This window comes from Capra hircus, chromosome 18, assembly GCF_001704415.2.
Source record: "Capra hircus breed San Clemente chromosome 18, ASM170441v1, whole genome shotgun sequence".
Taxonomy (NCBI): domain Eukaryota; kingdom Metazoa; phylum Chordata; class Mammalia; order Artiodactyla; family Bovidae; genus Capra; species Capra hircus.
This window is the reverse complement of record NC_030825.1, coordinates 54,799,775-54,816,647: the sequence shown is the minus strand read 5'-3', so window position 1 is coordinate 54,816,647 and position 16,873 is coordinate 54,799,775. Positions and strand designations below refer to the sequence as shown.

General features: G+C 52.7%; 1 protein-coding gene across 4 annotated transcripts; it reads left to right on the top strand.

Moving 5' to 3' along the window:
* Window positions 6,347–10,465, top strand: GNG8 (G protein subunit gamma 8). 4 transcript variants are annotated; one of them, XM_018062647.1, is made up of 3 exons: window positions 6,347–6,416; window positions 9,762–9,847; window positions 10,219–10,465. In XM_018062647.1, the coding sequence occupies exons 2-3, from the start codon at window positions 9,764–9,766 to the stop codon at window positions 10,345–10,347; spliced, it is 213 nt and encodes a 70-aa protein (XP_017918136.1). In that variant the 5' UTR covers window positions 6,347–6,416; window positions 9,762–9,763; the 3' UTR covers window positions 10,348–10,465. The 4 variants fall into 4 exon arrangements, with proteins under 4 accessions (XP_017918136.1, XP_017918133.1, XP_017918135.1 ...); XM_018062644.1 differs by lacking the exon at window positions 6,347–6,416 and adding an exon at window positions 7,273–8,567 and having other exon boundaries at window positions 9,469–9,826; window positions 10,219–10,333; XM_018062646.1 differs by lacking the exon at window positions 6,347–6,416 and adding an exon at window positions 7,282–8,567 and having other exon boundaries at window positions 9,469–9,847.

Here is a 16,873-nt window from a genome sequence, read left to right as displayed (position 1 = left end):
TGTCAGTTTTACTAAGTTGTATTCTAAGAATTTTTTCATCTCATCTAAATTTAGGTGACGTATTTTCTTTCCTTTTTTTTCTATTTTAATTTTTTATTTTTACTTTATTTTGCTTTACAATACTGTATTGGTTTTGCCATACATTAACATGAATCCACCATGGGTGTATATGAGTTCCTAATCCTGAACACACCTCCCACCCCATATCATCTCTCTGGATCTTCCCCGTGCATCAGCCCCAAACATCCTGTATCCTGTATCGAACATAGACTGGCGATTCGTTTCTTACATGATAGTATACATGTTTCAATGCCATTCTCCCAAATCATCCCACCCTCTCCCTCTCCCAGAGAGTCCGAAAGTCCATTCTATACATCTGTGTCTCTTTTGCTGTCTCGCATACAGGGTTATCATTACCATCTTTCTAAATTCCATATATATGTGTTAGTATACTGTATTGGTGTTTTTCTTTCTGGCTTACTAGGTGACGTATTTTCCTATCGCTGTAGTAGCTGCGTATGATTCCATGATCTCACCTTATTGTCAGCTCCTCAGTTCTCTATTTTGGACTTCAATGCAGTTGTATCTTTGTATATGCTTCTGTGCGTATACATATTTCTAGGATCCTAGAAATAGACTTGCTTGGTCATTACAGTACAATCATTTGAAATTTTAATTGACACAGTCATAATTCCTTCCACTGAGCCTGCCCTCAGTTGACATTTCCAGCAGTAATTTCTGAGATGCCCAGTTTTTTCACCCCTTCACCCAACAAGAGATGCTATTAATCATTTTCATTTTGCCAATGTGGGGGAAAAAAATGTTTTTATCTGAATTAGCATGTCTCCCTACTTTCATATAACACATTTTGTATGCTTGTTGACCCACTTGTAATTCTCTGAATTGCCTGTCCACACCTTTCGCCCATGTTTCTTTGGGTAAGTCCAGTAATTATACTAACTGCATGGATGGGTAATTAGAGACTCAGAGAGGGGCTATTACCCTGGTTACAAAGCAGGAGAGAGCCAGGACTAGGATCCAATCTCTGCCTGACTCCACAATCTGAAGAATGGGTATTTGTTGCTGCTTTGATCTTTGTGACTACACGGCTACATGGGTGTATCCACCTCTCTGTCTCTTTGACTTCTGAGAGAGTAAGGTCTGCTGTACTCAGTTGTATGTCCAGGGCCCACTAAGGCAATTTGGATATAGTAAGGAACAAAACAGAAAAAAAGTCCTTGCCCCATGGAGCTTCCCTTCTGGTAGGTGTGAGTTGTAGTGGTGGTGTGAGTGTGGATTAAAAGATACTTCCTTCTACAGTAACAAAGTTTATTATTTGCTTTGTTTTGATTTTTTTGCTTTTTTTTTTTGGCTGTGCCTTGAGATTTGCAGGATCTTATTTCTCTGACCAGAGAACTGGGGCATTGCACTGAAAGTGCCATCTAAAATCACTAGACCACCACGGAACTCACAAAGTTATTTTTTAAAGTTTCCGGGAAAAGTCATTGCTTCTCAGGCCCTTGGGAATGTTTCTCCCATCTCTGTTTCATAAAAGGAGCAACTAAAGCTGAAAGGGGGAAGGGACTTGTCTAAGGATACACAGATCACTCAGTGGTCAAGATGGTTGAAGTGCAGATGGCTGACCTTTCTTCCTTTTTAAGATTTTAGTGCTTAATCATAAAAAAAATAACAACTAATACTCTGTGAGCACTTACTATATGCCATACTATTCTCAGTGACTCATTTAATTCTCACATTCTCACGGAGGTGGATATGATTCTTATACCCATTAAAAATATATATTTATTTATTTGGCTATGCTGGGTCTTAGTTGTGACACTTGGTATCTTTAGTTGCAGCATGTGGAATTTAGTTCCCTGACCAGAGATCGAACCCAGGGCCCCCCTGCATTGGCAGCGTGGAGTCTTAGCCACTGGACCACCAGGGAAGTCCCTCTTATGTCCGTTTTGATGGAGAAACCGAGGCACAGCTCTCTGGAGTCACTTAGCAGAAACCAAGAAATAGCAAAGCCAGACCTTTAAGTTCAGACTGCCTACGAGTCCACGCTGTTAGCCATTGCCCCATCAGCCTATTTCTGTATGGATTATCTCTAGACAGATACACAAGGAACTGCTCACAGGGATGGAGGCTGAGCTGGTGGCAGGCAGGAGAGGATGCTAACATAATAAATACATAAATTCTATAATTTTTAAAAGGTGATAAGGACTGTGAGGGGAAAACAGCAGAGATGAAGGAATTGGGAGGAATAGGAAGGCAGAGGAGTTTTTAAGTAGACTGATCAGGGGTGCTCAAGTTCAGAGGGTGACTTTTGAACAGAGACCTGAAGGGGGTGGAGAGTTGAGGCTTGTGGATCTCTTGGGAAAGAACCTCCCAAGCGGAAGGGTCAGCCAGTGCTGAAGCCCAAACAGTGCCTGGTATGTTGGCAAAATAGCTGGGAGTCCAGCATGTCTGGAGCAGTGAGTGACGGGGGAGAACGGGGCTTGGGGAGGGTGCGGGGGAGGCGAGGGCCGAAAATGGTCTGGGACCACTGCATCACGTGGGGTCTCATGGGCCCTGGTGAGGAATTTGGTTTTTATTCCTCCAGAGAGATGAGAGCCATGGGAGAATTCAGAGCAGAAGAGGAACTTAGATGTTTGGGGTGTGGGAGGAGGGGGTTAACAGCTCTATTGAAACATAATTCACTACCATAAAATTCGCCCATATAAAATATGGGACTCAGCGGTTCTTGTTTAAAATTTTTTCCCCCTTGTGATGAGAGCTTTTAAGATGGACTCTCTTAGCACCTTTCAAACATGCAATACAGAATTATTAATTATACTAACCATGTTGTACTTTATATCCCATGACTTGTTTTACAACTAGAAATTTGCTTTTGACTCTCTTCACCCATTCTGCCCATCCACCGACCCCTCAGGCAACCATCAATCTGTTCTGTGTCTACAAGCTTCTTTTTGTTTTTAGATTCCATATGTCAATGAGACCCCGTGGCATTTGTCTTTTTCTGTCTGACTTCTGTCATCTGTTGTCCATCCATGTTGTGACAAATGGCAAGATTTCCCTCTTTTTTATGCCTGAATAATATTCCATTGAATTCACATTTTCTTTATTCATTCCCATCAGTGGACACTTGGGTTGCTTCCACAGTCTTGGCTATTGTAAGAAATGCTGCAATGAACATAGGGGTGAATGTATCCTTTTCAATTACTGTTTTCATCTTCTTTAGATAAGTACCCGGAAGTGGAATTGCTGGATCATATGGTAGTTCTGTTTGTTTGAGGAAACTCCATACTGTTTGTCCATTGTGGCTACACCAGCTTACATGCCTAGGAATAGTGCCCGAGGGTTCCTTTTTCTTGACATCCTTGAATGACACCTGTCATTGCTTGTCTTTTTGATGATGGCCTTTCTGATAGATGTGATATCTCATTGTGGCTTTGATTTGCCTTTCCCTGGTGTTTAGTGATGTTGAGCGCCTTTTCATGTACCTGTTGGCCATCTGTATGTCTTATTTGGAAAAATGTCTATTCAGATCTTCTGCCCGTTTTTAAATCAGATTTTCTTTTTGCTTTTGAGTTGTATGAGTTCTTTATATATTTTGGATATTAGTTCTTTATGTATTCTGATTGTTAATCCCTTATCTTGTACACGGTTAGCAATGTACCCCATTCAGTAAGTGGCCCTTTCATTTTGTTGATGATTTCCTGTGCAAAAACTCTTAATTTGATATAGTCCCACATTTATTTTTGCTTTTAGTGTCAAATCCAAAAAATAAAATCTCCACATCTGATGTCAAAACATACTGCTTATGTTTTCTCCTGGGACTTTTGTGGTTTCAGTTCTTAGGTTCAAGTATTTAATTGATTTGAGTTAATTTTTGCATAAGGTGTAAGATAGGGGTCCAGTTTCATTCTTCTGCATGTGGCTGTTGAGTTTTCAGAACACCATTTATTGAAGAGACTATCTTTTCTCTGTTGTATATCCTTGGCTCCTTTATTATAAAGTAATTGCCCATGTATGCGTCAGTTTATTTCTGGGCTCCCCATTCTAGTCTGTTGATCTATGTGTCTGTTTTTGTGCCAGTACCATACTGTTTTAATTACCATAGCATTGTAATATAGTATGAAATTAGGGCACACAATGCCTCCAGCTTTGTATTTCTTTCTCAAAATTGCTGTGGCTATTTAGGGTCTTTCCTGATCTCATACACATTGTAGAATTGTTTGGTCTATTTCTGTGAAAAATGCCATTGGAATTTTGATAGGGATTGCACTCAATCTCTCAATTGCTTTGGATAGTATGGACAGCTTAATAATATTAATTCTTCCAGTCCATGAACACAGGATGTCTTTTCATTTATTTCTGTCTTCTTCAATGTCTTTTATCAAGGTTTTATCAATGGCTTTCATTATAGTCACAGAGTTGTCCTGTGATTATATTATCACCACAGTAAATTTCAGAACATTTCCATCACTCCAGGTAGAAACTCTGCATCCCTTATCTGTTATCCCACAGTCTCCCCAGCCTGTGGGGATCCACTTTTGCAGATCTATTTTTGTCCTTTTCGAGTGGCCTGTTCTGGAAATACATGTGGAATCACGCAATATATAGTCTTTTGTAACTGTGTATTTCACTTAGCATAATGTTTCAAAGTTTATCCATGTTGTAGCACATGATAGTACTGCATTTCTTTTTATTGCCAAATGATGTTCCACCGTTTGAATAGACCACATGTAGTTTATCCATTTATCAGTAGATGAACATTTGGGTTGTTTCCACTATGGGGCTTTTGTGAATAATCCTGCTATGAACATTCAAATACAAAGTGTGTGTGTGACTACATTCTTTCATTTCTCCTAGGTAGATACATAATAGAGGAATTGCCGGATCATCTGGTAACTCTGTTATCTTTTGAGGAACTGCCAGAGTTATTTTCTAAAATGGCAGCATCGTTTTACATCTCCACGGTCTCCATATTCTCACTAGCACTTGCTACCGTTATCTTGGGACTTTGTTTTAAACAGGGTCCCTCTGGCTGCTCTGTGCCGAACAGGCTGAGGGAGACAGAGGTATTAATAGAAGCTGGAGACCCAGTGAGTAGGGACTATAACTGCCCAAGCTGCAGGGCATGGTGCCTGGACCAGAGTGGGGGCAGCAGAGGCGGTGAGAAGTGACTGGATTGTGGACAGACTTTGAAGATGGAGTTAATGGGATTTGTTGCTAGAGCAGTTGTGGGGTGTGAGAAAGGGAGGGGGGGTTAAGACTGACCCATCAACTGACATGAATAAGACTGTGGTAGGAGAGGGTTTGGCAGGTGGACTCAGGAGCTCAGTTTTGGGCAACTGAGTTTGACATACTGCAGACATTCATATGGAATGTCCGGTAGGGACTGGGTATTCCATGCTAGATTAACTGTTGGCAGTCATCGCCCGTTTCTTTAATAATTCAAGTCAGAATTGAATCTGCAATCCAGGGTCTCAGTTTCTCCCTCCAGAAAATGGGATCAGGAGTACCACTGTCATGAGGCTGGGGAATTCCTCTGCAGCACAGGGCAGGGTTGCACATCTGGAAACCAAGGTAATCCGTAGAGTGGAAAGGTCCGCAACTGGGAAGAGAAATGGAGGTTACTCTTGGTTCAGACAGCGTCCGCCTGTCCGTCTCCCCGCCCCCAGCCTCTGGCTGCCATTAGAGACAGGGAGGGAAGATTGGGTCGTCACCCTGCCTTTCCCCGCTCTGAGCCGTGTTTCCTCCTCGGGGGCTGCCCGGGCCAAAACTGCTGATGGAAACCAGCTGCGGGAGGCGCCGAGGTTAGGCGTAAACCCAGGCCCCTCCCCGGCGCCGGCCGACCCCGCTAAGGGAGGGGGACGGGGGCGCCCTAACTCCCCTCCGCTCTTCCGCAGCCGGGCCCGGGGCCCTGGCACGTCCGGCGCGCCTGATGCTTTCCAGATGTGAGCCTAGTTCCCCTCCCCCCCACGCAACCTGGCCCTGCTGCTCCCGCGCGATAGGGGGTTGGGGAGCCAGGGTCCGATATCCCCCTATCAAATTGGGGACCCAGGCCCGTATCCCCTGCCGGCCGGTCTTGCTTCCCTGCTCAGGCAGTAAAAACCGAATTGGGATGGAATGACTGCAGTAAAGAGGCTTCTTTCCGCGACCTCCACGTCTCCCCGGGGCTCGGCCTCCGCCCCTCCCTCAGCCCGCTAGGGAGGCGAGGTCGGGAGCTGGTCCCAAGACCCGCCCCTCGCGGCAAACCACACCCAGGACACGCCCCAAAGACACGCCCCGAACACGCCCCTTCTACCCCCGCCCCGAACTTCCACGCCCCTTTGGCGGCCCAGAGGTCTTGCCTCTGGGAAGCGCCTCTGCAGACTCCGCCTCTGCCGTCTGGTCCCCTGCGGAGGGTGCGGTCGGTCGTGTCTGTCTCTCTACCCTCTTCTGTCTGTGTCTCGGTGTCCGTGTTTCTCAGTCACCGTTTCTGACTGTACTTTTCTGTCTGCGTGTCTCTCCTGCACGTCTCAGTCTCTGCAACCCTCTGCCTGTCTCTGTCTCTCTTAGTCCCTGGGTCCCCATCTCTCCAAATTTCCGTCTCTGTGTCCCTATCTCTGCCTCTGTCTCTCCCGGCATCTCTCTCTCCCTCTCTCTGAATTTCTGTGTCCGGTCCATCTTCAGTGAGCTTTCTCTAGCTCCCTCCACCTTTCTGTGTCTCTCCCACCTCTAATTCCCAGCTTGCCAGCGGGGGCGCTTTGCCCTCCGGGTTTCTACCTCCTACGGCTTTGGCGCCGGCGGAGTGGGCGGTTCGGCGGACCGCGGGCGCCCCCGTGTGGCCGGCAGGAAGCTGCCAGGAGACGACTGCGGGCTGAGTGTGCAGCGCCCGCGAGTGTGTTCAGGGCAGGACACTATGGGTGACACTCGCTGTGTGAGTGTGTACCACTCTGAGATCGAGCGTGAAGTCCAGAGGTTGTGCGTAGCTGTGTGACCTTGTGAGATTTTCTGTGACAACCAGAAACTGGGCGTGACTGTGAAACTGTGTTCAGTTCAGTAAAGTTCAGTCGCTCAGTCGTGTCCGACGCTTTGCGACCCCATGGACTGCAGCATGCCAGGCTTCCCTGTCCATCGCCAACTCCCGGAGTTTATTCAAACTCATGTCCATTGAGTCGGTGATGCCATCCAACCATCTCACGCTCTGTTGTCCCCTTCTCCTCCTGCCTTCAATCTTTCCCAGCGTCAGGGTCTTTTCAAATGAGTCAGTTCTTCCAATCGTGTTACACCGAGACATTGTGTGTGACCGTTTACGTGAGTGACCGAGATGACGTATCGGTGACTGCATGTGACACCATGAGTTTGGGGGTCCCTGAGACACTATTTGGAGGACTGTGACATTGAGAGACCATGTGTGAGCAAGAGGTCGTGTGTGACAGTGTGCAATATGGTGAGGATGGGAGAGTTGTGTGTGTCCATGGGGAGAGGGTGTGTGAGAGACGGCAAGAATGAATGAGAATGGCCCACCAAGTAATGGCGTGAGAAGCAGTGAGAGACTTGTGGGGAGGGAAGCTGAGTGTGAATGACCTTGTGAGTGTGCGACAAGGGTGTGTCAGTCACAGTGATGACGTGTGAGATGCTGGGTGTGAGTGTGTGTCACACAGGTCGTGTGGGGCCCTGAGAGACTGGCAGAGTGTCATGGCAGTGCGTTAGAGAATGTGCAACTGTCCAGGGCGCTCAGATGAGCATGCAAGGAAAACTGCCTGGGTGTAAGCTGTGACACCAGGAGGCTGCGGTATGAGGGCAGCACGTGTGTGTGATACAGATTGTGTGAGGCTCAGCAAGACATCTTGAGAGGTTGCGTGTGGTCCTGTGTGGAACTGCGCGTGTGTGTCTCTACACCTGACGCTCAGAGGTTGTCCCTCTGACTGTGGTTGTGTAAGATGTCACTGGTGGTGATGGGCCTCTCAGAGAGATCGTGAGGGACCGTGTGACATGACTGTGGCGCCGCGAAAGGTTAGGGTGGTTCAGGAGACTATACGCAGCATCATGTGAGGCATCTCTGCGAGGGACTGTGAGTGTGACTCTGTGTGCTGAGAGGGCATTATTTGGGGTGGGGTGTCACGGAGGTTGTGGGTGTGACAGGGTGGCCGAGCGTATGTAATGGAGTGTGAGGCTGTGTGAACGCACAGGAGAGATTTGGATGACTGTGGAATAAATGCGGCAGAGTGGGGTGGGGGGGGGGCTCATCCTAAGACTCTTTTCCTGTGAGTGTGTGTGTGTGTGTGTGAGTGTGACGGAGATAGAGACAGAGATTGAAAAGGGAGACTGACACAGAGAGAGAGAGAAAGGGAGAGAGAGACGGACACACAAAGACGAAGAGAGACGGACAGATGTAATGAGAGGACCCAGAGAGACAGGACGCGAGGGTGAGGGGCATGCTGGTGGCGGTAGCAGGAGGAGGCGGGTCCTCAGGGGCTGTGCCCCAGGAGAGGGGGCGGGGCAGAACCGAGGTGGGTACAGACGCTGTGTCTCTGCCACCCGCCTGCCTTCCCAGCCCTGAGCAGCAACAGGTAGGAGGCTGTGGTCCTGAACCCCGACAGCCGGTCCCTCTGCCTGGGAACGAATGAATGTGCGAGCGGATGAGTGACTTTATCCTTGCTCATCTCCGTCAGCCTGCCTTTCCCTCTGTCTCTCCGCGTGCCCTCCTCTGTCCTTTTTCATCACTCTGGGTCCCCTCCTGCCCCTCCACTTCCTTCTGTCTGTTCCCTGCCCTTTCTCCCCTCTCTCCCCCTGCCTCTAGCGCTCTATCTGCCCTTCTGTCTACTCTCTCCCACCTCGGTCACTCCATCTCTCCCTAAGCCTTCTGTTGCCCCTTCTCTTTCCTCCCTCTGTGCTTTCGTCCGCGCTGTGCTTCTCTCTCCCATAGCACTCTGCCTCTCTCCTCACACCCCTCTCTCCCTGTCTCCACTCCCTCCAGCACTCCGTCCCACCCGCCTGTCTCTCCATCTTTCTCTCCCTCAGTCTCTTTATTCCCCCTCCCCCTCCCCATCTCTCTCTGCTCCTCTCTGTCGCAATCCTCCCTGTCCCTCTCCCAGTCCTGGCTGTGTTGCCCCCCTCTCCAGCCCTTTCTAAGGTTGCTAATGAGCAGGGGAGCCTTTGAGGTGGCCAGGGCTGGGATGGGGGGCTCCCCGAGGGGGGCGGAGGGGGCAGCTGCTGCCAAGGCCCTAATGAGGCCTCCTCTGGCCCCTCCCGCGGTGATCTTAATTCCCTCTTCTCCGGGGAGCCCCTGCTAATTGGCCTGGGGAGGGCCCCCTCCTGGCTCTTGCGCTCTCCCCGGGAGGCGAGGACACCCGGATCTCTGGATCTAACACCTGTGTCCCTGTCCTCTGTCCCTCCCTCCCCCTGCCTCTCGGCCTCCCGTCTGTGCTTCCCTCCTGCCTTCCCTCTCTTCCCTCCTTCACCTGCCTCTAGGTACCCCATCTGTGCACCCCTCCAAGCGTTCTCTTGGCCCTCTCGTCCCTGTTCCTAGGTCCCCCTTTCGGCCGGCTTCTTGGCCCCCCATCTGCGCAGATCTCCATCGCTCCCCTTTCCTTCTGTTTTCCTGTCTCTTCCTCCACTCTGGGCACCGCATCGGTGAGCCCTTCCACGCACGCCCCTATTAGTGGGTTCCACCGCCACCGCCAACCCTATCTGGGGACCCACCTTTGCCCTAGCCTACTCCTTCGCCCCCACTCCCACCGGCTTTTAACCTTTCCCCGCCGCAGCCATGTCCAACAACATGGCCAAGATCGCGGAGGCCCGGAAGACCGTGGAGCAGCTGAAGCTGGAGGTGAACACCGACCGCATGAAGGTGCTGGGTCGGGCTGGGGAGGAAGGCCGCGGGCTCCGGGGCTGGAGTCTGGACTGGTCAGACTTGGGAGTGGAGCCGGGAGCCCGGGTGGAAAGATCCCCTTCGGAACGGGACTGGACTCCAAGGAAGGCGGGTGGAGGGTGGGGAGCGGCTGGACAAGGGGGCTGGACAGAGAGGGGGCGGGGCCTAAGGGCGGGGGCTGGCAATGGGAGAGGCCTGAACACGGGGGCGGGGCCTGACGGGGGCGGGCCTGACTCGAGGAAGGGCCCAGACAGGGGGCGTGGCCCAGGCAGGGGCGGGGCGTGGCCAGGCAGGGGCGGGGCGGGGCGGGGCGGGGCGGGGCGTGGACATCTCCCCCTGGGTGCCCGCAGGTGTCGCAGGCAGCGGCTGAGCTCCTGGCCTTCTGCGAGACTCACGCCAAAGATGACCCGCTGGTGACGCCGGTACCCGCCGCAGAGAACCCCTTCCGAGACAAGCGCCTCTTCTGCGTCCTGCTCTGAGCCCTCCCGACCCCCCCTACCCCGTCAAAATATGAATCCAATAAACGTGGTGACTGCGGGGGTGCCTGTGCTCTCGGGGAAACTGAGGCACATGCAGAACCTGGGGCCACCATGGAGGAGCCCGTGTCCCTTCTCATTCCTTCTTCGTGTGTGTGGAGTGTGGGGGTGTGGGGCGAGGTTATGTGGATGCGGGGCAGGGGGATTATCAGAGGACATCCTGCGTCCTGGCTCTGGCCTCCACGGAGTGTTCCTGCGATCCTGAATTGATTTAATCGTCCCAACAGCCCCAGAAAGCAATTGGCTACGTATATGAGGAAAGTGAGCCAAAGGAGGTCCCTTACTCAGAGTCACAAGCTAAGAGATAATGGGGTGAAGACTGAACGCTCCTGCGCCCTGAACCTCTCGGCTGGCGGCTCTTCTTGCCTCTCTCCTGGGCTGGAGGTCTTTAGAATACCCAGTACCCACCTTTTTCGTCCCCTGAATGATTCCAGCCCCTTTTTACACATGGGCCTACTCCCTACCACAGCCCCACCCCCACAAGCACTGAGCTTGTCCCTGTTCCTTTACTCATTCTTCCAAACACTCTTGGTCCTGTAATAGTTGAAACAGGGGTCATGGACACGACCAAGACAGCCCTGGCCCCGGGTTCCTGGGGGTCAGAATCCAGTGGGAGTGATAGAGCTGTCCTGGGATAGTGATGATTCAGAGTGGGCAGAGCTGGGATGGGGGAATTCAGAGAGAAGGCCTGACTCAGCTTGAAGGTCAGGGAGGGCTTCCTGGAGGAGGGGACATCTGAGCTGGTACAGGGTGGGAATTAAACATGGGGTAGAGAAGAGAGAAGTGGGGCTACAGGAGACAAATCAGTACGTACATTCTTTTCTATTTCCTTTTTTCTGAGGACATGGATTACGGTGACAGCCCTGATTCCTTTTCTGTGTTTCCCACTTCAAACACTGGTGATTTCCAGGACCTGTATTTGCTGTTTAGCTGCTAAGTTGTGTCTGACTTTTTGGGAACCCATGGACTGTAGCCCACCAGGCTCCTCTGTCCATGTGATATTCCAGGCAAGAATACTGGAGTGGGTAGCCACTTCCTTCTCCAGGGAATCTTCCCCACCTAGGGAATGAACCCATGTCTCCTTCATTGCAGGCAAATTCATTACCGCTGAGCCACCAGGGAAGCCCTTTTAGGACCTACATGCCGGCAGTTAAATGAGAGTACTTCACATTAATGCCCACCTTGATGGCTTCTTCCATTTGGAAGGTCTGGGTGACCTCAGAACTGCACAATCTCCAGGGTGACCAGAGGCTATGATATGGGGCCCTGGCTTTCCAGTTTGCCAAAGTCCCCACCACACCCTATTGTCTCCCAGTGAGGGACACAGGGGATCAGACACTATTTATCGCAGAGCCTGTGCCAGGAGCTTCTTACACAGAAACGAAGAGAAAGGTAAAATGCCTTGAACCCATGATTCTGTTGAAAATAAAGAAATGCAGACTGGGTGAGCTATGGGCTTAATTATTTAACCTGGTTGGTCTGAGGTCCACTGAGTTTGTGACCCCTCCCCTCTCCTCGAGCCCTCTTGTCTTGAGTCTGCACCCCTGGATCTGGTGGAGATGACTCCCTAGGCCTCCCCTTCCCAGAGGGGCTGTGCCTGCGTCTGGCAAGTGCTCCATTATTCACATTGAATTAGGGTCCCCTGGGCCCCAAATCTGAGCTTCCTGCTGAATTGAGGCAAGAGACGCTGTAATTACATCTCCCTCCTGCCTCCCACCTCTCAGCCTGGCTCCGGCCCTGGTTGCATCATGTCTGTGGGAGCCCCGGGGGAGACAGAGGGGGACAGAGAGAGCCAAGGATGAGCTGAAGGGAGGAGGAGTGATGCTGAGGGGAAGTTGCCAGAAGGATTCTGGAATTTCACAGACTCAGCATCCTTGCATCTTAGAACCTGAAATGCAAAGGAATCTCAGAAACTCAGAGGGCTGGAACTGTGGAGTCTTTGAACCCTGTTGGGGTCAGGATGCTGGGGTCCTGTCCCCTAATTGGGCTAGGATTCCAGAGTCTGCACTTCAGAAGTGTACGGATTTCTTGAGCCTGGCCTGTTAGACCCTTTGAACCTTGGGACCTTGGAGTTGATCTTGGGGAATGGGAATGGAGAAGCAAGTGGGGTTGGCTGACCTAGTGGTGGGGCAGCGAGCCGGAGGAATGTGTGCCTGCCTGGAGGAGCAGGGGTGGGTGAGCCTGCACCTAGACCGAGGCTGAGAGAGATGAGAAGCCAGAAGGGAGAAGCCGGAGCAGGTCCTGGGTGACCAGCCTCCAAACCAGATAATCTCATTAGCTGGATGTGACTTCTGGTTCCCTTTCCCTGCCACCTCCAGCTGTGAGGTCAGCTCTGGGGTCCGGCTCAGGCCAGTCAGAGCCAGGCCAAGAGGCAGAGGTGAATACCTGGGGAAGTGCTGGCATTCAGCAGTTCCCTCCCACTTCACCCCAAACCCCAGGGCTGCAGACTGCCCCACCCAGCTGTCCTCCTTCCACACCCCACCCTGCATGCTTGGCACTGAGGGGCCGGAGAGTAAGAGTAGACATAGCAAGGCCAGAAAGAGCCGTAATCATGGCCATCACTTAGGAGTCCAGTTTCACAAGCCCATCTCACTCCGTTCTAACAGCAGCTCCCACAAAGACTCTGCTTAACCCCATTCTACAGACATGGAAGACTGGCAGGGAGAGACAACCTAGTCAGCTGGGGCTTGAGGTTGGAGTGGGAGGAGCCAATGGATGACCTCCGGAGGGGTTCAAAGGGGGCCTTGAGGGACAGAAGTGAGGGGATCCCAGGGGAGGCACCTAGCCCAGGCAAAGGCAGGGCAGGGGAGGCAGAGTAGGGACACCAGGGTCCGGTGAAGGAAGCGGCGGCTAGTAGGTGGGCAAGGGCCCATTGTGGGCTGGCAGTTGGGGTGGTGGGCAGAGAATACTGGCCTCTAGCTGAAGGGGCTGGGGCCTGCTAAGGAGGGATGGGTTAGGATGGACACGCGGCAGCTCCTCACAACAGTGAGTGGGCACAGATGACAAGCGGGCCTGGCAGGCATGAGCAGCTGGTGGCATATGTGTGTTGGGGGGGGCGGTGGGTACGAGGTGGAGCCAGCTCTCTCCCAGGGTAGGGCCTGGAGGACGGAAGCCCGGGAGCCGGGAGAGGGTCAGGCCCAGGGCAAGCTGGTATCTTAGGTCAGCAGCACGACCAGATGCAGGCCTGGGCAGGCGGCTGTAGGCGCTGGCCGGCAGGAGTGGGAGAGCTTGTCCTGGTCCCATTTCCTGGCTTGCTTGGTGCTTGTCCCCATGAGGACACTCGCCCGGATGGAATGACTCAGCTGAGGGCCTGCCCAGGCTCCAGCTATGACCCTCCACTCCCACTGCTTGTCGCATGCCACTTGGGACCACGCCCCCTTCGGATGGTACCACTTCTGAGTCCCTCAGCCCTCTACACATGGTGGTTTGTTGAGTGAATAACAACCCCACCAGTAACAGTCTGAGGGCTCCCTAAAAGCAGGCAGAGTGAATTCCGTCTCTAATTTAGGTCCGTATAGTCAAAGCTATGGTTATTCTGGTAGTCACGTAAGGATGTGAGAGTTGGACTATAAAGAAAGATGAACACCAAAGAATTGATGCTTTTGAACTGTGGAGTTGGAGAAGACTCTTGAGAGTGCCTTGGACTGCAAGGGGATCAAACCAGTCCATCCTAAAGGAAATCAGCCTTGAATATTCACTGGAAGGACTGATGCTGAAGCTGAAGCTACAATACTTTGGCCACCTGATGCGAAGAACTGACTCATTTGAAAAGACCCTAATGCTGGGAAAGATTGAAGGCAGGAGGAGAAGGGGATGACAGAGGATGAGATGGCTGGGTGGCATCACCGACTCGATGGACATGAGTTTGAGCGAGCTCTGGGAGTTGGTGATGGACAGGGAGGCCTGGCATGTTGCAGTCCATGGGGTCACAGAGTCGGACACGACTGAGTGACTAAACTGAATCTTTGTTCTGTAGCTGAACAAAGTACAACGTGTACTTTGTTGTACTTTGTACAACATCCCAACAGAGGCAAGGCAGCCATTTGATGAAGAACATCAAGGCTTAGATACATACGGACACACGTGGGCTGACACAGCCATGAAGAAACACGTGGTCACCAATGAACAGACACAACACACCCCTAGACACAGATACACAGAGAGACCTTACAGGAAAGAATACCCACTGCTCACACACACACATACACACACACGCACACGCACCATGCTGATACAATGCTCACTTAGGTGACCCAAACCCACACACGAAGTTCACAGGCCCAGTCTGTAGCACGCTCCCCTCGGGGTACCCATTCCTCCCCTGCATGGTGCTGCGTGTCCATTCCCAGTCCTCCTGGGGCTGTCCTCCATCTTCTGCTGTGCTGCCCCAGGGTCCCTCTGGGGAGGCTTGAGTCCCTTCTCAGCAGCGCGTGGCAGGGGGAAGGTGCTGACTCATCCATTCAGAGCAGTTCCCTCCCACAGCTCTTCCCACCCCCGGAAGCCACCACCCCACCCTCCAGCCCAGCCCAGCTGGGGTGACCTCTCGAGCAGGAGGCTGGGGGCTCCCCAGAAGGTGAGCGTGTCTGACCCCGGCAGCATGGACCCCAGGGATTCTTAGGAAGGAGTTACAGTCATCACCTCTCCTGCCTGCTCTGGAGCACAGAATTCATGTCAAGGTCGCCAGGGCTTCTGACCCTCAGCGGCAAAGGTGGGGAAACCGAGGCCTGGAGGCGAGTACCGTCAGGGGAGCAGTGTGGACTTCCTGAATGCTCAACAGGAAGCCAGTGACAGGGAGGCTCTGGGTACCAGAGCACCCCCTCCCACCCCTGCAACTCCCCTGATGCCGAGACAGGACGCCAGCCTGCCAGGCGTCATCCTTCATTAATATGAGAGAACTTCCTGAGTTCCCTTTGGTCTGGCTGGGGATTGCACAGAGGATGAGGGGGGGGACCACGTGGCCAAGTAGGCCTGAGACACAAACACCAGGCACCCTCAGAGCAGGTCTGAACGGTCACCCTCCAGAGCCCCTGGTGTGGTTGGGGCTGGGGCACCCATCCTGGTGGAAGCTGGGAGTGCCAGCTGGCCGTGGGTGATAGGGAACTGGGAGATGGGGGAGAGGGGAGGGGACTGTGGTCATGGAGGCTGGGGTGACATAAGGACAGAGAGAGGAAGTCAGCAGCTGCCCAGTGTCCAGTCCTCGGGGTCAGGGCCATTCTTCCCGGCCTTGGATGTGCTGGGATATCTACACAGGTTCTCGCCTTGTTCCAAAGAGGGGTCTCGGATGGGCCACTGGCCACGGTCAGTCCATCAGACCCACAGAGTCAGTGTTGCCCCATTGTACAGATGAGGAAACTGAGGTCCCCTTGCTTCCCTTCCTGGCCTTGGGACCATCCCATAGCAAGGAGGTGGTTAAATGGGGACAGGAACTCCAGTCAAATGGCGTAAGATCTTGAATTTGTCATCTCTGTATTTAAATGGCCTCCCTGAAAAATAAGGGGCATCTGAGAAGGTCTCTGAGGTCTTTCTTATCTGATCCTTGGGTGGGGAGGCCGCATAGGAAATTGGCTCAGTGGGAATAGGGACTGGTAACCGCTGTGCTGGCCGCGGGTACACGCAGGCAGACCACACAGGCGGGAGGGTGGTGTGGCTGGCACTGTGTCTGTGGAGGGCTGGGATTCATTCTGGAAGAGCAATGTTGGAGCCCTGGACTGGACGGCTGACTGTGGCTAAAATATTATTCCTTGAAGTCAAGGTCACCAGCGCTTGGCCTGGGGCCCGGGAGGGCTGCTGGGGTGAGAAACAAGAGGGCTGGAGGGCGCTCCCCTTTGATACTGACCAGCGGAAATCCTGGCGGGGGGAGCTGTCCCCTTCTCGTGGATGTCAGGTCCCTCCTCCCCCCACGGCCTCCCCAGGGCTCGGCGGGGGCGGGAGTGTATGTGAGCTGGGAACCTGTGGACCAACAGGGCTCTAGGGACTGGCATTTCTTTTCTCTGGCAGGGCCACCTCTTCCCCCAGCCTTGTGGAAGGAGTGAAGTGCGTCCAGGGAACAGAAATCTCAGTTGAGCCTGGAAAACACTCCATAAGGGAAGAATTTCCTGGTTGTTTCTCAATCCTTAGGCAATGCCCTAACCCCAAGGGGGCTGAGCCTAGAATAGATGCCAGAGGCCACCCCCAGACCGCCTTGCAGACTGGCCGGCTATGCCGCTCAGGTCCGGTCCAGGTCCCCACAGGCGACTCCCAGTTCCAAGGAGATGATGACTCAGGTGATCCCCACCCAGGGTGCTGCTGGGCAGCATGGGGAAGGCAGAAGGGTGCAGAGGCAAGAGCCAGCCGGAGGAGGTGGCAGGTGGTTCAGGATGGGGTCCATGAGAGGACATGAGGAGGGAGAGGGAGGCGCAGGAGACGGATGGGTGTCTGGGGCAGGGGAGTGGAGGGGAGCGCGCCAGGGAAGGAGGGAGGGAGCCAAGGG

What these genes read in the sequence shown, in the direction of transcription:
- GNG8 (XM_018062644.1), top strand. Translation starts at nt 8,433, where the DNA reads ATGCTGGTGGCGGTAGCAGGAGGAGGCGGGTCCTCAGGGGCTGTGCCC. An exon ending in CCAGCCCTGAGCAGCAACAG is followed by an intron (nt 8,568 to 9,468) that starts GTAGGAGGCTGT and finishes ACCTGCCTCTAG; the next exon opens with GTACCCCATCTGTGCACCCC. An exon ending in TGGAGCAGCTGAAGCTGGAG is followed by an intron (nt 9,827 to 10,218) that starts GTGAACACCGAC and finishes GGGTGCCCGCAG; the next exon opens with GTGTCGCAGGCAGCGGCTGA.